At 43.7% G+C, this 18,649-nt stretch overlaps 1 protein-coding gene across 1 annotated transcript in view; it reads right to left on the bottom strand.

The window, feature by feature from the left end:
- The window catches only part of LOC130114462 (voltage-dependent calcium channel subunit alpha-2/delta-4-like), a 113,865-nt gene extending 105,313 nt beyond the window's left edge, over positions 1-8,552 (bottom strand). The window contains exons 1-2 of the mRNA XM_056282343.1: positions 8,425-8,552; positions 1,459-1,540 (exon numbers count right to left, since the gene is read on the bottom strand). Coding sequence (XP_056138318.1) covers positions 1,459-1,540; positions 8,425-8,552 — 210 coding nt within the window. The remainder of the gene's footprint in view (positions 1-1,458; positions 1,541-8,424) is intronic.
- Positions 8,553-18,649: the final 10,097 nt, after the last annotated feature.

Below are 18,649 nucleotides of genomic sequence, written 5' to 3' on the forward strand. Positions count from 1 at the left end.
AACAGCAACAACTAACTGAATGCAACTTTCTCAAAAAGTTAATGAGGAAAAAAACATTGATATGATGCTGTTGAATTTGATGTGAATTAAATGCAGTTTCTACTCATTATGACACAAGGAAATGTCTGAATGTCTGTCTAGCCCAATGTACCCACGAGTACAAGCTGTCTGAAGCTCAGACTAGTGGGTCCATTCTCAGTGCGCTGCAGCATGCTAATGTGTTGCTAGCTGACCAGGTGTGTCCAAAATCCAAATCCGCTCTAAGGTGGATTATTTATATATGAACTATAAAACACCTTCATATTTTCAGTACTGAAATCAGTTCTTGCACTGCAATCTCAAAATCATAAACCAATTCTTTGTGTCATTTGCGCTGGAATAGTTTCCCCCATTTAGTATTTTAAGGAATTTCCATCAGGACACGTGATTTTAATCCAGTATGAATCTGATATGTCTGTAGTTTTTACATGTCAGAAAAGGAAAAAACTTCTGAGGAAATTATGTTCAATAACTCCCCAAACTCAGAGGTCCTTCAGTAATAGCAGTCCAGTTTGAACTGACACCACTGTGATGTAATAGCCTCCAACAGTTTCTTTTTGCATGGGCTCAGCTCCTGAATGGGCCTGACAAATCACCTCTTACCAAACAACCCATAGTAAAACTAATACAGTCCAATGCATTACAGTATAGGACTATAGTGGACAGCAGTGGGCCGTGAGATTTTTTTCATTACAAATAAGTTGGAAACAACTATTGTGCATGATGTGAGGACAATGAACATAATTTGTAAGTTATACCATCCAGGTTGTATGGAGAAATGGCGTATATAACTGAAAGAAAGCGGAGATACAAGGAAAGAATTTACTGATGTCAGATTTCATACATCCAAATCAACCAAGGAGGAATGGAGAGCCATTCTAAAGGCTTCCTCCATCATGAAAATGACAATATGCGCCACAGCAAATTTAAAAGGTATTAGAGGAGATGATTTGATTAGCCAAGTCGAAGCCCGCCCCAACTCCGCCTGCTTATAATGTAATCATCCTAATCCAACCCCTTTATCAACTGTGTCTCTGGTCATCAAATCACCAAAACTATATTGAACATGCTCAAGTACACCAGCGTTTCCACGTGCACCTCGTTTCACCAAAAGAAAGCCCACAGTCTTCCAGTTTTGGCCACTGGAAGCTGCCCAGTAAAACCAGTCCTCTACTGAGCAGCTCTACTGGAGCAGTGGAGTGGTAAATATCTTACCTGAGGCCATATCACCCACAGTTTTTTGTTAACTTTCTGCACTGAGAGTTCCCATCTGTCCGGGACTGAAACCAACAACCTTCCAGACCTTCCGACTACTGGTGACCCCTGTCTCTCATAGTCATATCACATGATTTACTGAGGAAAAGTCATTTCTGTCGGGTCTTGTCCGAGGAAAAGTGCGGTAACTTTCAGTTTTTTTACCTTCTGTAGTAGCAGAGAGCCAGAGTACTTGGTTGTGAGGTCTCGAAGCCAAGCAGACATCACCGAGGCCCACTGCTGTACCCTGACACACAGGCAAACACATAGGGAGACAATTAGCATCCACATTACTATTCAATCATCAAATGCAGTGGGCAAGTTCATTGTTACATTTAAAAAGTTAATAATTTATATACACTACCGTTCAAAAGTTTGGGATCACCCAAACAATTTTGTGTTTTCCATGAAAAGTCACACTTATTCACCACCATATGTTGTGAAATGAATAGAAAATAGAGTCAAGACATTGACAAGGTTAGAAATAATGATTTGTATTTGAAATAAGATTTTTTTTACATCAAACTTTGCTTTCGTCAAAGAATCCTCCATTTGCAGCAATTACAGCATTGCAGACCTTTGGCATTCTAGCTGTTAATTTGTTGAGGTAATCTGGAGAAATTGCACCCCACGCTTCCAGAAGCAGCTCCCACAAGTTGGATTGGTTGGATGGGCACTTCTTGCGTACCATACGGTCAAGCTGCTCCCAAAACAGCTCAATGGGGTTCAGATCTGGTGACTGCGCTGGCCACTCCATTACCGATAGAATACCAGCTGCCTGCTTCTGCTCTAAATAGTTCTTGCACAATTTGGAGGTGTGTTTAGGGTCATTGTCCTGTTGTAGGATGAAATTGGCTCCAATCAAGCGCTGTCCACTGGGTATGGCATGGCGTTGCAAAATGGAGTGATAGCCTTCCTTATTCAGAATCCCTTTTACCCTGTACAAATCTCCCACCTTACCAGCACCAAAGCAACCCCAGACCATCACATTACCTCCACCATGCTTAACAGATGGCGCCAGGCATTCTTCCAGCATCTTTTCATTTGTTCTGCGTCTCACAAACGTTCTTCTTTGTGATCCAAACACCTCAAACTTGGATTCATCCGTCCACAACACTTTTTTCCAGTCTTCCTCTGTCCAATGTCTGTGTTCTTTTGCCCATCTTAATCTTTTTCTTTTATTGGTCAGTCTCAGATATGGCTTTTTCTTTGCCACTCTGCCCTGAAGCCCAGAATCCCGCAGCCGCCTCTTCACTGTAGATGTTGACACTGGTGTTTTGTGGGTACTATTTAATGAAGATGCCAGTTGGGGACCTGTGAGGCGTCTGTTTCTCAAACTAGAGACTCTAATGTACTTATCTTCTTGCTCAGTTGTGCAACGCGGCCTCCCACTTCTTTTTCTACTCTGGTTAGAGCCTGTTTGTGCTGTCCTCTGAAGGGAGTAGTACACACCGGTGTAGGAAATCTTCAATTTCTTAGCAATTTCTCGCATGGAATAGCCTTCATTTCTAAGAACAAGAATAGACTGTCGAGTTTCAGATGAAAGTTCTCTTTTTCTGGTCATTTTGAGCGTTTAATTGACCCCACAAATGTGATGCTCCAGAAACTCAATCTGCTCAAAGGAAGGTCAGTTTTGTAGCTTCTGTAACGAGCTAAACTGTTTTCAGATGTGTGAACATGATTGCACAAGGGTTTTCTAATCATCAATTAGCCTTCTGAGCCAATGAGCAAACACATTGTACCATTAGAACACTGGAGTGATAGTTGCTTGAAATGGGCCTCTATACACCTATGTAGATATTGCACCAAAAACCAGACATTTGCAGCTAGAATAGTCATTTACCACATTAGCAATGTATAGAGTGTATTTCTTTAAAGTTAAGACTAGTTTAAAGTTATCTTCATTGAAAAGTACAGTGCTTTTCCTTCAAAAATATGGACATTTCAATGTGATCCCAAACTTTTGAACGGTAGTGTATATATATCACATAAAAATATAAAAATACTCAGGACAGGGTAACAGAATGCCTTCTTTTATCTGTTATTTGTTAATTATAACTATTATCATTAGTACAGTTTGTAGTATAGGTTGTTGTATTAGCACTGATATTGTGTAATATTGATATTGTGTACTATTGTGATAATAGTGGTAATAGCAGCAGTAGTACCACTAGTAGTAATAGACAGAGAAGTGTGAATATGGTGTGTTGTTTGGTTCTGCTCTACTGGTGGCAGAATGGCAGTCATGTTATCAATGCATTTTGTGATCTACCATACTGTCTCGTATGTAGGATGGATAGAGATAACGTTTGGATTATGTGTTCAGCTGTGTGATGTCTCTCGACACTCCTGACCGGTGGTTTGGACAGCAGAAAAAAAGCTTTGTTAATATGCCAGCGGTGGAGCTGGTCAGGATAATCTGTGCTTTGCCAATCTGGGTCACCGCAGGTCTGCAGGTGTCTGCTGAGCCGAGGACAGAAGACCTGCCCGGTTCAGACAGCACCCCCGTTAACGGGGAGGGATGAGGGGCTTTCTAATCACTGTCAGAGTGCACTTGTTGTATAGAATTGACATCTAATATCTAATTTATTGCTATGTTTATAGAAACTGCATCATGACAGTCAGCGTAAAACACATTTCAAGGGAGGGAGAACATCAAGTATGACTCATTTAACCTCTGTTTGAGTCCTGACAAGGCAGCTTCATATGGGTTTAGATTTTGTATTGATATGAAGACCTCTTATATCTGTCAACGGCTTGACAGAGGAAGGCTGCTGTGATGAACTGGTTCAACACTCGAAGGAAGAACCTCGCTCACTTCTTGCTGTCTATATGTACTCATCAAATTTTATCTCTTTTTTGTGTATTTCTCTCATCAATTAATGATATTTCAAAAGAGAACAGAAACTCATAGATGAACTCATAGACGCCATTTATGAAAGTCAGAGAGAGATAACATTTTAGAGTAGTTCCTGGTCTTAATACACAACAAAACGAATACCTAAAGTGTACACAGGTCATGGTCTGCCGTGAAAAACTTTTATTTTCCGTATTTTTCCCCCTTTTTCTCCCAAATTGTACCCGTCCAATTACACCACTCTTCTGAGCCATCCCGGTCACTGCTCCACCCCTTCTGCTAATCCGGGGAGGGCTGCAGACTGCCACATGCCTCCTCCGATACATGTGGAGTCACCGGCCACTTCTTTTCACCTGACAGTGAGGACTTTCGCCAGGGGGACGTAGAGCGTGGGAGGATCACACTATTCCCCCCAGTTCCCCTCCCCCCGAATAGGCGCCCCAACCGACCAGAGGAGGCGCTAGTGCAGCGACCTGGACACATACACACATCCGGCTTTCCACCTACAGACACGGCCAATTGTGTCTGTAGGGACGCCCGACCAAGCCGGTGGTAACACGGGGATTCGAACCGGAGATCCCTGTGTTGGTAGGCAACAGAATAGACCTCCGCGCCACCCGGACGCCCCCAGCCATGACAAACTTTTATGCACACTGGGATGCTTGTAGATGAACATATTTTCATCATTTTTTTTCTTCTTCATCTGAGTGCTCAAAAATCACTCAGATATGAGCACTCAGATAGCCATGAAAATGAATGATCACCTCCTGTAAGAAAAGAGAAACTACTACCTGAAGAGTTCCGGCACAATCCATAAGATTAATCTGATTTTTATCAGCAGGATGTATCGCTTCAGTACTGAGAAACTCGACAGTTTGCTGAATCTCCTTCCGGGGCTGCAGAGCTCAGCGTGTGTTACGTATACGACGAGGAACATGGCCGACGTTCAAGACACCGTTTAATATAAACTTAGCACAAAAAGTAAGGACATGTGTGTTTGGTAGATTATTTCTTTGTTGTAACAATGCTTCTTGGCAGTAAATCTTATATCAGGCAGCTGGTTGTCAGCACCTGGGGTACCAGAAGCTCAAAACAAGAGTTAATAGCAACAGCAAAATAAGCTGTTTGGCATTGGCAGAGAAGATTTGGCAAATTTTTCATGGGTGCAGCCCACATATTCAGCTCTACTGCTCATCCCACAAATGCATGTTCCTTACAAATGTGGCCCCATTTAAAAGGGAAGTAAACAGGCTTTCCAAGGTATAAGATTTATTGCAAAGAAGCATTGTTACAACAAAGAAATAATCTACCAAACACAAATTTCTTTACTTTTTGTGCTAAGTATAGCTGCCTCTAGCGGCGCTATAATGTCCAAAATCTCCAAAATGACACTGCTGAGTAAAACGATGTTGTAACAGATACAGACAACAGCAAACAAACATGAAAATAAGACTCAGGTTGTAAAATAAAAAAGAAATCAAAAAAATTTTTTTTTGAATTATTTGTGTTGCTGTAAGGCAAATTGAGGCAAATTTGAGATATTGGGCTACACAAATAAAATTGACTTGACTTGACTTGAATGAGCATTTAAGTCACTATGTCATCAGAGGCTGCTGAAGCCCGGCCAGAATATATAGCAAAGTTGTCAGTTTTCTCAATATTGAAGCAATCTTGAGTTTGTTTTTTTTGTTTTGTTTTGTCTGCATGATATATAACTTGTAATGAGGTCTGGGTTCAAAACCAAATATGAACCCTTTCTTTAAGTTAACATGTAAAACTGTTTGGATCCAGTTAGAGGTAGTGCTGTGGAGGTTCTTCTGGCTGATGAAGAACACCTACATCTACCTCTCTGCCTTCATACTGTGTGTCTGCATGTTTGCAGGAGGGACGAATGGACACAACAGGGCTGTGTGGAGGGATTGGAAACGCTGAACTGCTAGGAAAAAAAAGAGGAGAATATTACACAAGGACTCTGCTCATAGGAAGGTCGAACTAAACGCCAGGCTTGTCGTTGAGGCACGCGGTATTGTGACATTCATATTATACAGTCAATAAAACTCCTGAAAAGGAGTGGCTGGCTTTCCACGGGAAGTGGAAGTTCTATCAACCAGGAAGTAAGTTTGCACATACAAGGAGTATGACTTGTAGACAATGTTCATTTTAAAACACATTGGACATGATGGCCTGTGATGGCCTGGCAGCCTGCCCAGGGTGTCCCCCCCCCCCCCCCCCCGCCTGCCGCCCAGTGACTGCTAGGATAGGCTTCAGCATCCCTACAACCCTGAGAGCAGGATAATGGGTTTGGATAATGGATGGATGGATGGATGGACATGATGGAATATTCTCAAGTAAGAGGACTTACAGTGTCCAAGAAAAACCGGACAAAATAATTACCAAATCAATGAGAATCTACAAGTTTCTGTATGTCCTACCTTTAAAGTAAATGAGCTAAGAGAGAGAGAGGAGGAAACAGGGTGAAAGACAGAAAACTAGAGAGAATTAGGGATACAGACAGAGAGAGACAGGGTTACAGAGAAAGAGACAGGGTTACAGAGAAAGAGACAGACACATAAGAGGGCAGGTGGTTTATGAACTAGAACACATATAGGATTAACACACCATGGGATCAGCGTAGGATTCCCAACCTGCACGTACACACAAACACACACACACACACACACACCTTAACATTATGATGCACTGTCAAGTAATCTCACACAGCACATAATGTCATGGCCTGTGTGTGTGTGTGTGTGTGTGTGTGTGTGTGTGTGTGTGTGTGTGTGTGTGTGTGTGTGTGTGCGCGCGCGCATGTGTGTTTACTCAGCATATGCTGAGATATACTGAGAAAGAATATGTTGAGAAAGAATGGAGTTTTATTAGTCCATCTGTTGTGGACATTAATCCTCTCCCTCACACTGTCAAACACTGTGGTGGCCCCACACACACACACACACACACACACACACACACACACACACACACACACACACACACACACACACACACACACACACACACAATTCAAGGAGGAATGTTAAGTATGAGTCAGAAACATACTGATGAGCCAAAACATAATGACCACCTGTCTAATATGCTGCTGGTCCTCTGTGTGCTGCCAAAACGGCACCAACCCGTTGGGGTATGGACTCTACAAGATCCCTGAAGGTGTCCTGTGGTATCTGGCAGCAGGACTTAGCAGCAGATCCTACAGATGCTCAATTGGATTGAGATCTGGGGAATTTGGAGGCCAAGGCAGCACCTTGAATACTTCATCATGTTCCTCAAACCATTCCCGAACAATGTGTGCAGTGTGACAGGGCAGAATATCCTGCTGAAAGGCCACTGCCATGAGAGGGTGTACCTGGTCCGCAATGATGTTTGGGTAGGTGTCATGTGTCAAATTGACAGCCACTTGAATGGCTAGACCCAGGCTTTCCCAGCAGAACATTGCCCAACGGGGCAGCACGGTGGCGCAGTGGATAGTGCTGCCACCTCACAGCAAGGAAGTCCTGCGTTTGAACCCCAGGGTTGTCCAACCTTGGGGGTCATCCCAGGTCATCCTCTGTGTGGAGTTTGCATGTTCTCCTCATGTCTGCGGTGGGTTTCCCTCCGGCTGCACTGGTTTCCCCCACCATCAAAAAGACATGCATGTTAGGGTTAGTACTCCTGTGTGTGCCCCTGACCCGAGGCATGGCAAGATGAACTGGAGTTGGTCTCCGGGTGCTGCACGGCGGCTGCCCACTGCTCCTAGCTACACAGCTAGGATGGGTTAAATGTAGAGCATAATTTTCCTATGGGGATCAATAGCGTATATCAAAATCAAAATCAAACTCCAGCAGCTTGTGGTCTTCCCACAGTACATCCTGGTACCAACACTTCACCAGGTAAATGGCGCACACATACACAGCCATTCACGTGATCTAAAAGACAACAAGACTCATCGGACCAGACGACCTTCTTCCACTGCTCCAAAGTCCAGTTCCAGCACTTGCGTCCGTCTCCATTGTAGGTACTTTCGACAGTGGACAGGAATCATCATGGTCACTCTGAGCGGTCAGTGGCTACACATCCCCATATGCAGCAGGGTGTGATGCACTGTCTTGTGACACATTCCTCCTGTAACCATCATTAAAATTTTCTGTGACCTGTACCACGATAGACCTTCTGTCGGTTCGGACCAGATGGGTAGTCTTCATTGCCCTCATGCATCAATGAGCCTTGGGTGCCCAACAACCTGTTGCCGGTTTGTGGTTTGTCCCTCCTTGGGTCACTGTCGGTGGTACTCACTACTGCTGACGGTGAGCACCCCACGAGCCTTGCTGTTTCTGGCCAGAACAGTTTGGCCCTTTTCAAAATCCTTCAGGTCTGTGCTCCTGCCCACTTCTCTTGTATCCAACATGTTGACTATGAGAACTGATTGTTCGCTTACCATTTAATCTACCCAGACCTTGACATGCGATTTGTTTGGAGATGATCAACGTTATTCAGTTCACCTGTGAGTGGTAATAATGTTTTTACTCATCAGTGTATACGCTACGTGCTTTTCCCAGGTCAGCAGCGCAGTTAATTTTTTGCCAGGTCAGTGGTAATTTGCTGAGTGTACAGTATGTGAACATGTTGCCTGTTATTAGCACTACTGCCTCAAGGTGAAGGGAGTTCAATCCAAGCTCTTCTGTGGCTTCCTCTCACAATCCAAAGACGTGTATGTCAGGTGAATTGGATACCAATAATTGCCCAGTTATAAAAATAGTATGACAGTTATTTTGTATGTGGGTTCATAATGGGTTGGCAACTTGTGCAGGGTGTCTACAGTGCCTTTCATGGGCGGCATGGTGGCCCAGTGGTTAGTACTGTCGCCTCACAGCAAGAAGGTCCTGGGTTCAAACACTGGGCTTGTCCAACCTTGGGGTCTCATCACAGGTCGTCCCCTGTGTGGCGTTTGCATGTTCCCCCGTGTCTGCGGTGGGTTTTCTCCGAGTGCTCCGGTTCCCCCCACCATCAAAAGAAACATGCATGTTAGGGTTTATACTCCTGTCTGTGCCCCTGAGCAAGGCAATTGGAAAGGAACTGGAGTTGGTCCCTGGGCGCAGCATGAAGGCGGTAGCCCACTGCTCCTAGCTACACAGATCACAGCTGGGATGGGTTAATTTGCAGTAACTGATTTTCCCCAAGGGGGATTAACAAAGGAAACTTAATTTCTCTGATGGGCTCCAGCCTGAGTTGGATTAAGGGTGAATGGCGAGTGAAATGTACAAATGAATGAATGCGCTTAGTCATTATGCATTCGTGCAATATTCATGTTTCAAATGTCACAATACTTTAAAACTACAACCCTCCAGATTGTATTTGTTGTTAAACGTACTGACAGCTACGGTGACATGTTGTTGTAGTGTTTGACCACTTTACATCACAGACAGCTGCACTCACCAGGGCTGGTAAATCAGCAACCGCCCCATCCCCAGACTAAGAGTAGCCTACATTTAAACCTGGGTTTAAACAACCAATGTTTCAGTATCTGTTGGTAAATGTATTTTCTACTGAGGAGACCTGTTTGGTAGTGGGGCTGGGTGGGGCTAGCCTATTAGTCAATTTGGGGGAAAAAAATAAACAAAACTAATCTTTGTATAGAAGTAGGCTAAGTTTCAATCAAAAAGTATGACTTACACATCTGTCCTTTATGATGAAATAATACTTTTTAAGCATTCTGGTTTGAAGAACTCAAATCTCGTGATTCTTATAAAAGTCAACATAACATGGATGAACAGGAAGTTGTAAGAGGTAGCTGTCAGCCAGGACTCCTTATGGGATACAACAAGTCTGTTATCCATCTGTAATTCATTGTTTTATTACATTATATTACATTACATTACAGTCATTTAGCCGACCCTTTTATCCAAAGCGACTTACAATAAGGGCATCATTTAACATAGGAAATCAGGAGAACTACTTGTCATCAGAGGTCATAAGTGCATCTTCTCCCTAAACAAGCATCTAAGAGCAAAACCAATGCTAAAGTAAAAGTGCAAGAAAGAGATTTTTTTCTTTAAATGAGTGAATACAATAAGTGCTAAGAACAAGTAACAGGGTAGTAGCTCTTGAAGAGGTGAGTTTTCAACCTGCGCCGAAAGATGGGCAGCGATTCCGCTGTCCTGACATCCCCACTGATGTCAGGACAGCGGAGGACATCATCATCCGAACTTATTAATTATGTCTGTGAATGTTCTCATTCATCCAGGTCATAGTTATCCAAAGGAATTGAATCAAGTGCAACTGGATATGGTTATAGTATATCCGTGAAGATGTTTCGCCTCTCATCCAAGAGGCTTCATCAGTTTGTGCCTTTCTGACTAGACCAAGCTAGTCTGACTGGCTGGTGATGAAACTCAGATATTTAGACTGAATGGAGCACTAACGAAGTCGAAACTAACACCTCCAACGACTGTTATTGCTAAACATCGGAACACAAAAGAGCCATTGACATCAATAGCTCTGATAACGACTCCAAAGAGGATAAATATCTGAGTTTCATCACCAGCCAGTCAGACTAGACTGGTCTAGTCAGACTAGCTTGGTCTAGTCAGAAAGGCACGAACTGATGAAGCCTCTTGGATGAGAGGCAAAACGTCTTCACGGATATATAACCAAGTCCAGTTGCACTTGATTCAATTCCTTATTAATTATCAATTAATAAGTTCGGATAATGGATGGATCAATTAATTTTAAGTGTTCTCCGTTATTCTTTTTTTTAATCTTTTTTTTAAATAATAGTCGGTTAACTAGTTGCATAATTGCCATTTAAATGGAAACAATATTAAACAAAAGGCTCTGCACCTATATTTGGTAGCAATAGCCATTTATTTTTTTATCTTTCCTTTTTTAACCATGTCAGTCCCACTGAGACGGGGCTCTCCTCAGAGATCTGTGTGAGTGTGCATGTGTGTGTGTGCGTGTGTGTGTGTGTGTGCTAAATTGAAGTCGGCCCCAGCATGGAATGACATCCGTCACTCTGTTGGCACTAGAGTTTGAAGCCATTCTGACTTCTGACAATTCCATGGATCAGAAATGGATCCTCCCTAACTTCATTGCTACATCAAGCTGCAAGTGACTCTATAGGCTACAGAGCCAGAAAACATCAGGACTGGAGCCCTGCATCCGCCATCTTTCAGCAGCAGTGGCAAACAGCACGTAAGGAGGTACAAACAACCTTGTGCACTCTGCAAAATACATGGTGGAGGAACAAAGCTTACAAGATTCAATCATATGTTGACAGAAATTATATGCACAACTTCTACAATACTATAAAGATTCTATAAAGATATACGGCCCTAGGAATTGCTCTATCACACCCTGAAAATCAGTGGACAGACTGACAACCCTGAAAGACCAAAAGCAGACCCTGGCAAGGTGGGCTGAACATTTTGAAGCCCTACTTAACCAGCACTCACCAACCGACCAATCCATACTGGAAGAGCTGCCAATTTGTCGGCCCATCCCAGACCTTGACCACTCACCAACTTTTCAAGAAGTACTTGCAGCCATCAACTCCCTCAAGAACAGTAGGTCCCCTAGCAGTGATGGTGTCTCAGCAGAACTCCTCAAACAAGGAGGAAACTTGTGCACCAGAATGACCTATCAGTACATCCTGCAGGTCTGGGACTAGCAGAGTGTCCCTCAACAATGGAGGGATGCTAAAATTGTCACCCTGTACAAAGCAGGGGTGACAAGTCCATCTGCAGCAACAGTCATGGCATAATCCCTCCTAGCTGTTGCAGGCAAGGTCTTAGCAAAGGTCATGCTATGCAGGATGGTGATGCACTTGACAGAACATCTGCTGCCAGAGTCACAGTGTGGTCTCAGGAAGAACAGGAGTACTGTGGATATGATTTTCACATTAAGACAGCTACAAGAAACGTGCCGTGTATGACATCAGGACCTTTTCATGGCTTTTGTTGACCTCTTCAAAGCTTTTGACACTGTGAATCAAGAGTTACTTTGGAAAATCCTCAGAAAGTTTGGCTGTCCAAGCATATCTGTGAACATTCTATCATAATTCCATGATGAGATGGTGGCACAGGTGGCCATAGGAGGGCAGGAATCGGCGCCCTTTAATGTATGCACTGGAGTGAGGCAGGGGTGTTTGCTGGCACAGGTACTCTTCAACATTTAATTCCAATGTGTTGCAAAACTTTTTCATAAAGATCTGGAGGAAGTAGTGGGATCACAGTAGACTTTAGGCTAGATGGAAACCTCTTCAACACCCGAAGATTCCAGGCAACCACCAACTTGTCTGCAGTGCAGGTCATTGAGCTGCAGTATGCTGACGACTGCGCTCTTTTAGCTCACACACCAGAAGACCTGCAAACCATCCTTGCCACAGTTGTGAATGCCTACAGCAGGCTGGGTCTATCAGTCAACATCACCAGGACTGAGGTGATATGCCAATGGAGGTCCAGCCCCCCACCCACTATGCCTGTCTTCACTATAGAACACTGACCACTGTCAGTTGCTCTATCTTTCAAATATCTGGTCAGCATCCTTTCTGAGAGCTGCAACACTAATCACAAAACTCATAATAGAATCAAACAAGCCTCTGTGGCCTTCAGCAAGCTCCAACATAAGGTCTTCCAACACAAACACCTCCACACCAAAATTGCCATTTACAAAGCCATCTGCATCACAACTCTCCTATACAGCTGTGAAGCCTGGCTCACATACAGCTGCCACCTAAGGAAACTGGAACAGTTCCACATAAGGTGTCTGCAACGAATCATGGGGATCACGTGGCGTGACCGTGTTCCTCATGCTGAGATTCTTGCTAGAAGAAACTGCAAGAGCATAGAAGCCATGGTCACTGAACACCAACTGTGCCGACTTGAGCATGTCATCAAGATGCCCCAAGAACACCTGCCACATCAAGTCCTGTATCGACAGCTTCATCTGGGCCGCTGGTCCACAGGTGGTCAGAAGAAGCGATACAAAGACCAGCAAAAAATGTCACTGAAGAAGTGTTGTCTCGACCCCTTGAGACTGGAGCAAGCTGCCATCAACCATTCCAGCTGGCGGGAGATCTGCCACAGAGGTATAGAATAGCTGGAAATTGAGAGGAATGTGAAAAAACAAGAGAAAAGACTAAGGAGACACACAACCATGCCTGCCCCCACTAACTCAGACTTCATACGCCTAACATGCAATAAAACTTGTGGATCAAGAATTGGACTCTACAGTCATCAAAGAACACACCGTTAACAAGGAGGGATGTCATCATGGGACTCGATGGACTACCAGCAAGCAAGTGTGTGTGTGTGTGTGTGTGTGTGTGTGTTTGTATTTTAAAAACTTCAGGACTTCAGTGTGGAGAAAAAAAGTTTATCCTGTCTCTAAAACTACACAAGATACGACCTTTGACCACCATACTGTCGGTTAGTGAGCTGGGAACCGAAATGTATTTTTCTTGATAACAGTGTGAGCTGCATGTATATGTAAATTAAATGAGAAATTAAATCAAATAGCTGCATTTCTATCGTGCTTTTCTAGGCTGAGGAAACAAAGCGTTCACTGTAATACTCAACATTTTGTGCTGTGTTCTACCCAAATGAAAAGAAGAAAGATGGATGATGAGATCATTTTTTTTTGCAAGACAGCAGGGATATGAGCAGTTTTTGATTATATAAACTCCTGGTGGCTTTGGTGTCTTCCACAGTTTTAGGTGTCAGCATGCCAGCTAGGCAGACTGTACCACAGAGAATTGCCTCCCCACAACAGAAGAGGCAGATACCCTCTGAACTTTGGGAATAACGGTCCACATGACTGCCAGCCTTCCCCCATGAGATTTAGAAACACAGTCAGGCATGTGATTGACAGTCTGCGGTTCGTCCTGCTGCTCCCACACTAAAAGCTCATCTCCTGCAGGGATGGGGGGGGGGGGGGACAGCATTTTCACAGGGCGGAGTAAAATCCCCGCTTTGTCCAATAGCAGATCACATCAACTCATGTTTGGCTGCTGTGTGGCCTGGCCTGCCAACTGATGTGGATGAGACCGACGGTGGTCGTCTGGCAGGCACAGCCGACTACACGGCTCATCTCTCCACCACAGGGGAGCGTTATAGAAGATGTGATTTGGGTGGCAGTCGGCTGTGGGTCAGTTTACGGAGACAAGAGTAGAAGAGAGGAGAGGAGGGAAGAAGAGAAAAATGAAAGAGCAGATTTTAAAGGAGGGGAGACAGAAAATGAAGCAATGAGAGGAGAGGACGAGAAGCGAGAGGTGAGAGGAGGTGATGATAGACAGGGATATGTGAGTAGAGGAGCTGATCATACAGGAGAGATTTGGAGAGAAGATTCAGGTCATCGTCTGATCACACTCTGGAACAGCAGCAGCTGCAGATAAACAGAGCATCAGCTCCAGCGCCGGACAATATATCGCTTCAGAACTAACATCCCAACGTGCACGTGCAATAAACACACTGTGAAGGACGCAATGCAACGCAAATTTGGCCCATCTGTCACGTTAGGCAAAAAATTTTATTCGAAACAAAATATAGCAATGTCTGTTTTTGATGACTGCTCTTGAAGAAGAATATCCTAGCACATCTGACAACTAATATAATTTACTTTGATTTAACAGCTTCATGGACAACTGCCTTACTAAAATCTCCCTCGTCTTTGCTGGAGTGATATGCTCTTTGCAAATGGAGATTTGAAAGTTAAAAGCTGCACATTATGAAATTATGTAATTCATTTTTATTCTTTAATATTGCAATACATATCGCAAAAAACAACAAAAATATCACAATGTTGAGAATATATTTAAAAAACCAGTATGGCTCAAGCCCTAATCAACTCTGTCTTTCCCATTAAACAATGATTTTTATTCTGGCTATTTAAAGAACGCACTAAATGAGTTGCAATCCACAGAATCACAGACCAACTGAATGATAGCGCTGAGAAAAAGCCTGCTTCACAACACAACACAACACAACACAACACAACACAACACAACACAACACAGTAACATGAACACAGACACCATAGCTGCAAAGCACAACTGTTGTGTGACTTTGTTGTGAACACAACAATATGGGTTCATCGTCTTAAAGAATAATTCTGTTTTGTTCGGTTTTTTACAACCTAAGTCTTATTTTCATAGTGTTCACCAACATGCATATCAATTATGATGTCATTGACTTAATTGTATAGAGATTTGGGATACAGCAGCACTGCCGGACTCAGCTACACAATGGTATCTTATGGGGACATCCGACATGTTTCAACAAAGTCCAATCAAACACGCTTGTCTAAACCACGGACTTGTAAGTGAAAACGAAAATGCAAATTAAGTTATCACCTGAAATATCCTATATCATCAGTAGTTGATCACCACTGATGAGCTGCTTCCTGGTTTAGCTAGCAGGAGTGAGCAGCCTGTACTTCCTGTAGGCAGTGGTGACCACTGATGAATCTCCCGGCCAGGGCGAAAGAGGAGCCACAGCTAATGGGAAATTATGTACACAGTCTACCGGAGATACCATTTTTTTGTTGTTGTTGAAAGGACGTTTCTGTGAAATGCTACCTTGAATACTGCCTTGTATAGTATTTCATGTTGTGAGATGGGAGGAACATGTGTGTCAGTGATGCTCAAAGGCTTGGCAAACTAATCAGGGAGGGCAGCTGACGCCACCCAGGTTGACTGGGAACAGTGGGAGGTAGAAAGGTAGAAAAGTGGGGGAAGAAACAAACTGCTGGACATCATGGACAACAAACTGTCATGACCCGCTGGTTAGACACCACAGCCCCTTCAGCAATGCAATGTAACACCAAGGTACAACCCGGAAGTTATGGGTCATTATAGCCACCAGGAGTTTCAATAACTCCACTCTGCACCAAGGCCCTGACACTTTGTCCACACTTGAGTTAGTTTATTGTAACGGCTTGTTTGCAATATTGCTTTATCACAGGGGCATAACCTAAAGTTTAATAACCCAATAGTGCAGGAGAGTCAGTCGTACTCCCTCATGTTTAAGGCACGCTGCTAATTCCGTTCTTCTGCTTATCATGCTGAACTTTTGTTTTATTCTTGATTGTTCATTACATTATTCTTTACTGTTGTTTTTTTTTAAAGCTAGGTTTTATTTTATTTATATTTGTCCATCCATTCATCCATTATCCAAACCACTTATGCTGCTCTCAGGGCTGTAGGGACGCTGGAGGCTATCCCAGCAGTCATTGGGCAGCAGGCAGGGAGACACCCGCCACCAGGCCATCACAGGGCCCACAAACACACACACATACACACACACACACACACACACACACACACACACACACACACACACACACACACACACACACACACACACACACACACACACACACAATTTAGTATGGTCGATTCACCTGACCTGCATGTCTTTGGACTGTGGGAGGAAACCGGAGCACCCGGAGGAAACCCACACAGACACGGGCAGAACATGCAAACTCTACACAGAGGATGACCAGGGACGACCCCCAAGGTTGGACTACTCTGGGGCTCGAACCCAGGACCTTCTTGCTGCGAGGTGGCCGCACTAACCACTGCACCACCATGCCGCTATTTATATTTGTGAAATGTTTAATCCCTAACAACCTTGCAGTATTGGATATTATTACACTGTCTGTTGATTATTCAGATACAGAGGACCTTATTATTGCAGGATGTCCTTTCCCACACAACACTACCAGTCTGTACAGTAGATATAAAGTTATTTTATGTTACATTACTGTTTTTGGTCTCTTTCTCTATTTCAACCTCCACTGTTTCACGTTGAGAATGAAGTTCTTCTTGATGGAATAAAAGATCAGCAGCAAAGAATAAATGCACTAAACAAAGCATACTAAATTATAAACTTAAGGTTATGTTATGCGTGGCTTTTTTTCCTCCGTAAAAAATTGATGAATATGTTTTTTCCAGCCCCACTTGTGTAGAAATTATTATGACCTACATCACGTCACTTAAAACAGACAAATGCCAGGAGCAGGAACTTCATCAGGGTTAGGGGGTTTGAAGCTCTTGGAGGTCTATAAAACAATTACATTTCGGGGATGCTTCTTTTATGAAAATAGAGAAACATCAACAAAGAAAAGTAACGCGGAGCCTAGAAGAAGCAGAGACAGGTGTGATGTAGTACAGAGAAGTGTGATGTAAGACAGAGACAGGTGGGATGTCATATAGAGATGTGCGATACAGTAGAGGAATGATGTAAGACAGACAGGTGTGATGTCGTATAGTTGTGATATCGTACAGAGGGGAATGATGTAGGACAGAGGGACATAATGTAGGACAGAGATGTGACATAGTACATACAGGTGTGATGTAGTACAGAGACGTGTGATGTAATACAGAGAGGAATGATGTAGTACAGAGATTTATTGTAGAATGGAATGGTGTGATGTATGAGAGATTTGTGATGTAGGAGAGAGGTGTGATGTCATTCAGACAGGTGGGATATAGGACAGACAGGTGGGCCGTAGGAAAGACAGGTGTGATGTAGAACATACAGGTGTGTTGTAGTATAGACGTATGATGTAGTACAGAGAGGAATGATGTAGGATAAAGAGACATGATGTAGGATAGAGGTTTGATGTAGTACATACGGGTGTGACGTAGTATAGAGATGTGTGATGTAGTAATGTAGTACAAAGAATGATGTAATACAGAGATGTATTGTAGGATGGAGTGGTGTGATGGAGGAGAGAGGTGTGATGTAGGTCAGACAGGTGGGATGTAGGCGAGAGGTGGGCTGTAGGAGAGAAGTGGGATGTAGGTCAGACAGGTGGGATGTACCACAGAAGTGGGATGTAGGAGAGACAAGTGTGATGTAGGTCAGACAGGTGGGATGTACCACAGAAGTGGGATGTAGGAGAAACAGGTGTGATTCAGGGGCATGTCGAGAACAACACTCACGTCTCTGGTGGGATCTTCATCTGGGCTTGTGCTGTAATCCACAGACAGACAAATCCTATGGTCCACAGAGCCAGCCCCGCTCCTGATGTCCTGCCCTTCATCCTAATTCTAACTCAAACAATCGACGTTAGATCCACAGAGAGTTTTGAGGTCAACTCCAGTGCCGGCAAACAAAGCATGCACTAAGCTTTACAAGCCTAGGGGTGTCTGACAGTTCAAATGGATCCCAAAGAGTTTGTAAGGCAAGGCTTTCTCATGCTGGCGACTAAAGAAAGCAGACTATATTTACATTGAACCGAGCATATTCAATAGGTGACCCTGAACACTCCCTGCAGTGTCCTGAAAACACCCCCAGCTCCTGGCATCATTTCACCGCTGTCAGGTCATCTTCTCCTCCTCCGAAAGCCTTCGCCTGACAGGTGACCATCTTGTAACAGACCCATTATAGCACCATTGATGTCCAGGTTAGAAGAGGAGTCGATCGTCAGAGAACGAAGAAGAGGTTTTGGAATTACTCGGATGTTTTATCCACACGGGTTGGCCGCCTGTTGTCTTCACCT

This window comes from Lampris incognitus, chromosome 6, assembly GCF_029633865.1.
Source record: "Lampris incognitus isolate fLamInc1 chromosome 6, fLamInc1.hap2, whole genome shotgun sequence".
NCBI classification, from domain to species: Eukaryota; Metazoa; Chordata; class Actinopteri; order Lampriformes; family Lampridae; genus Lampris; species Lampris incognitus.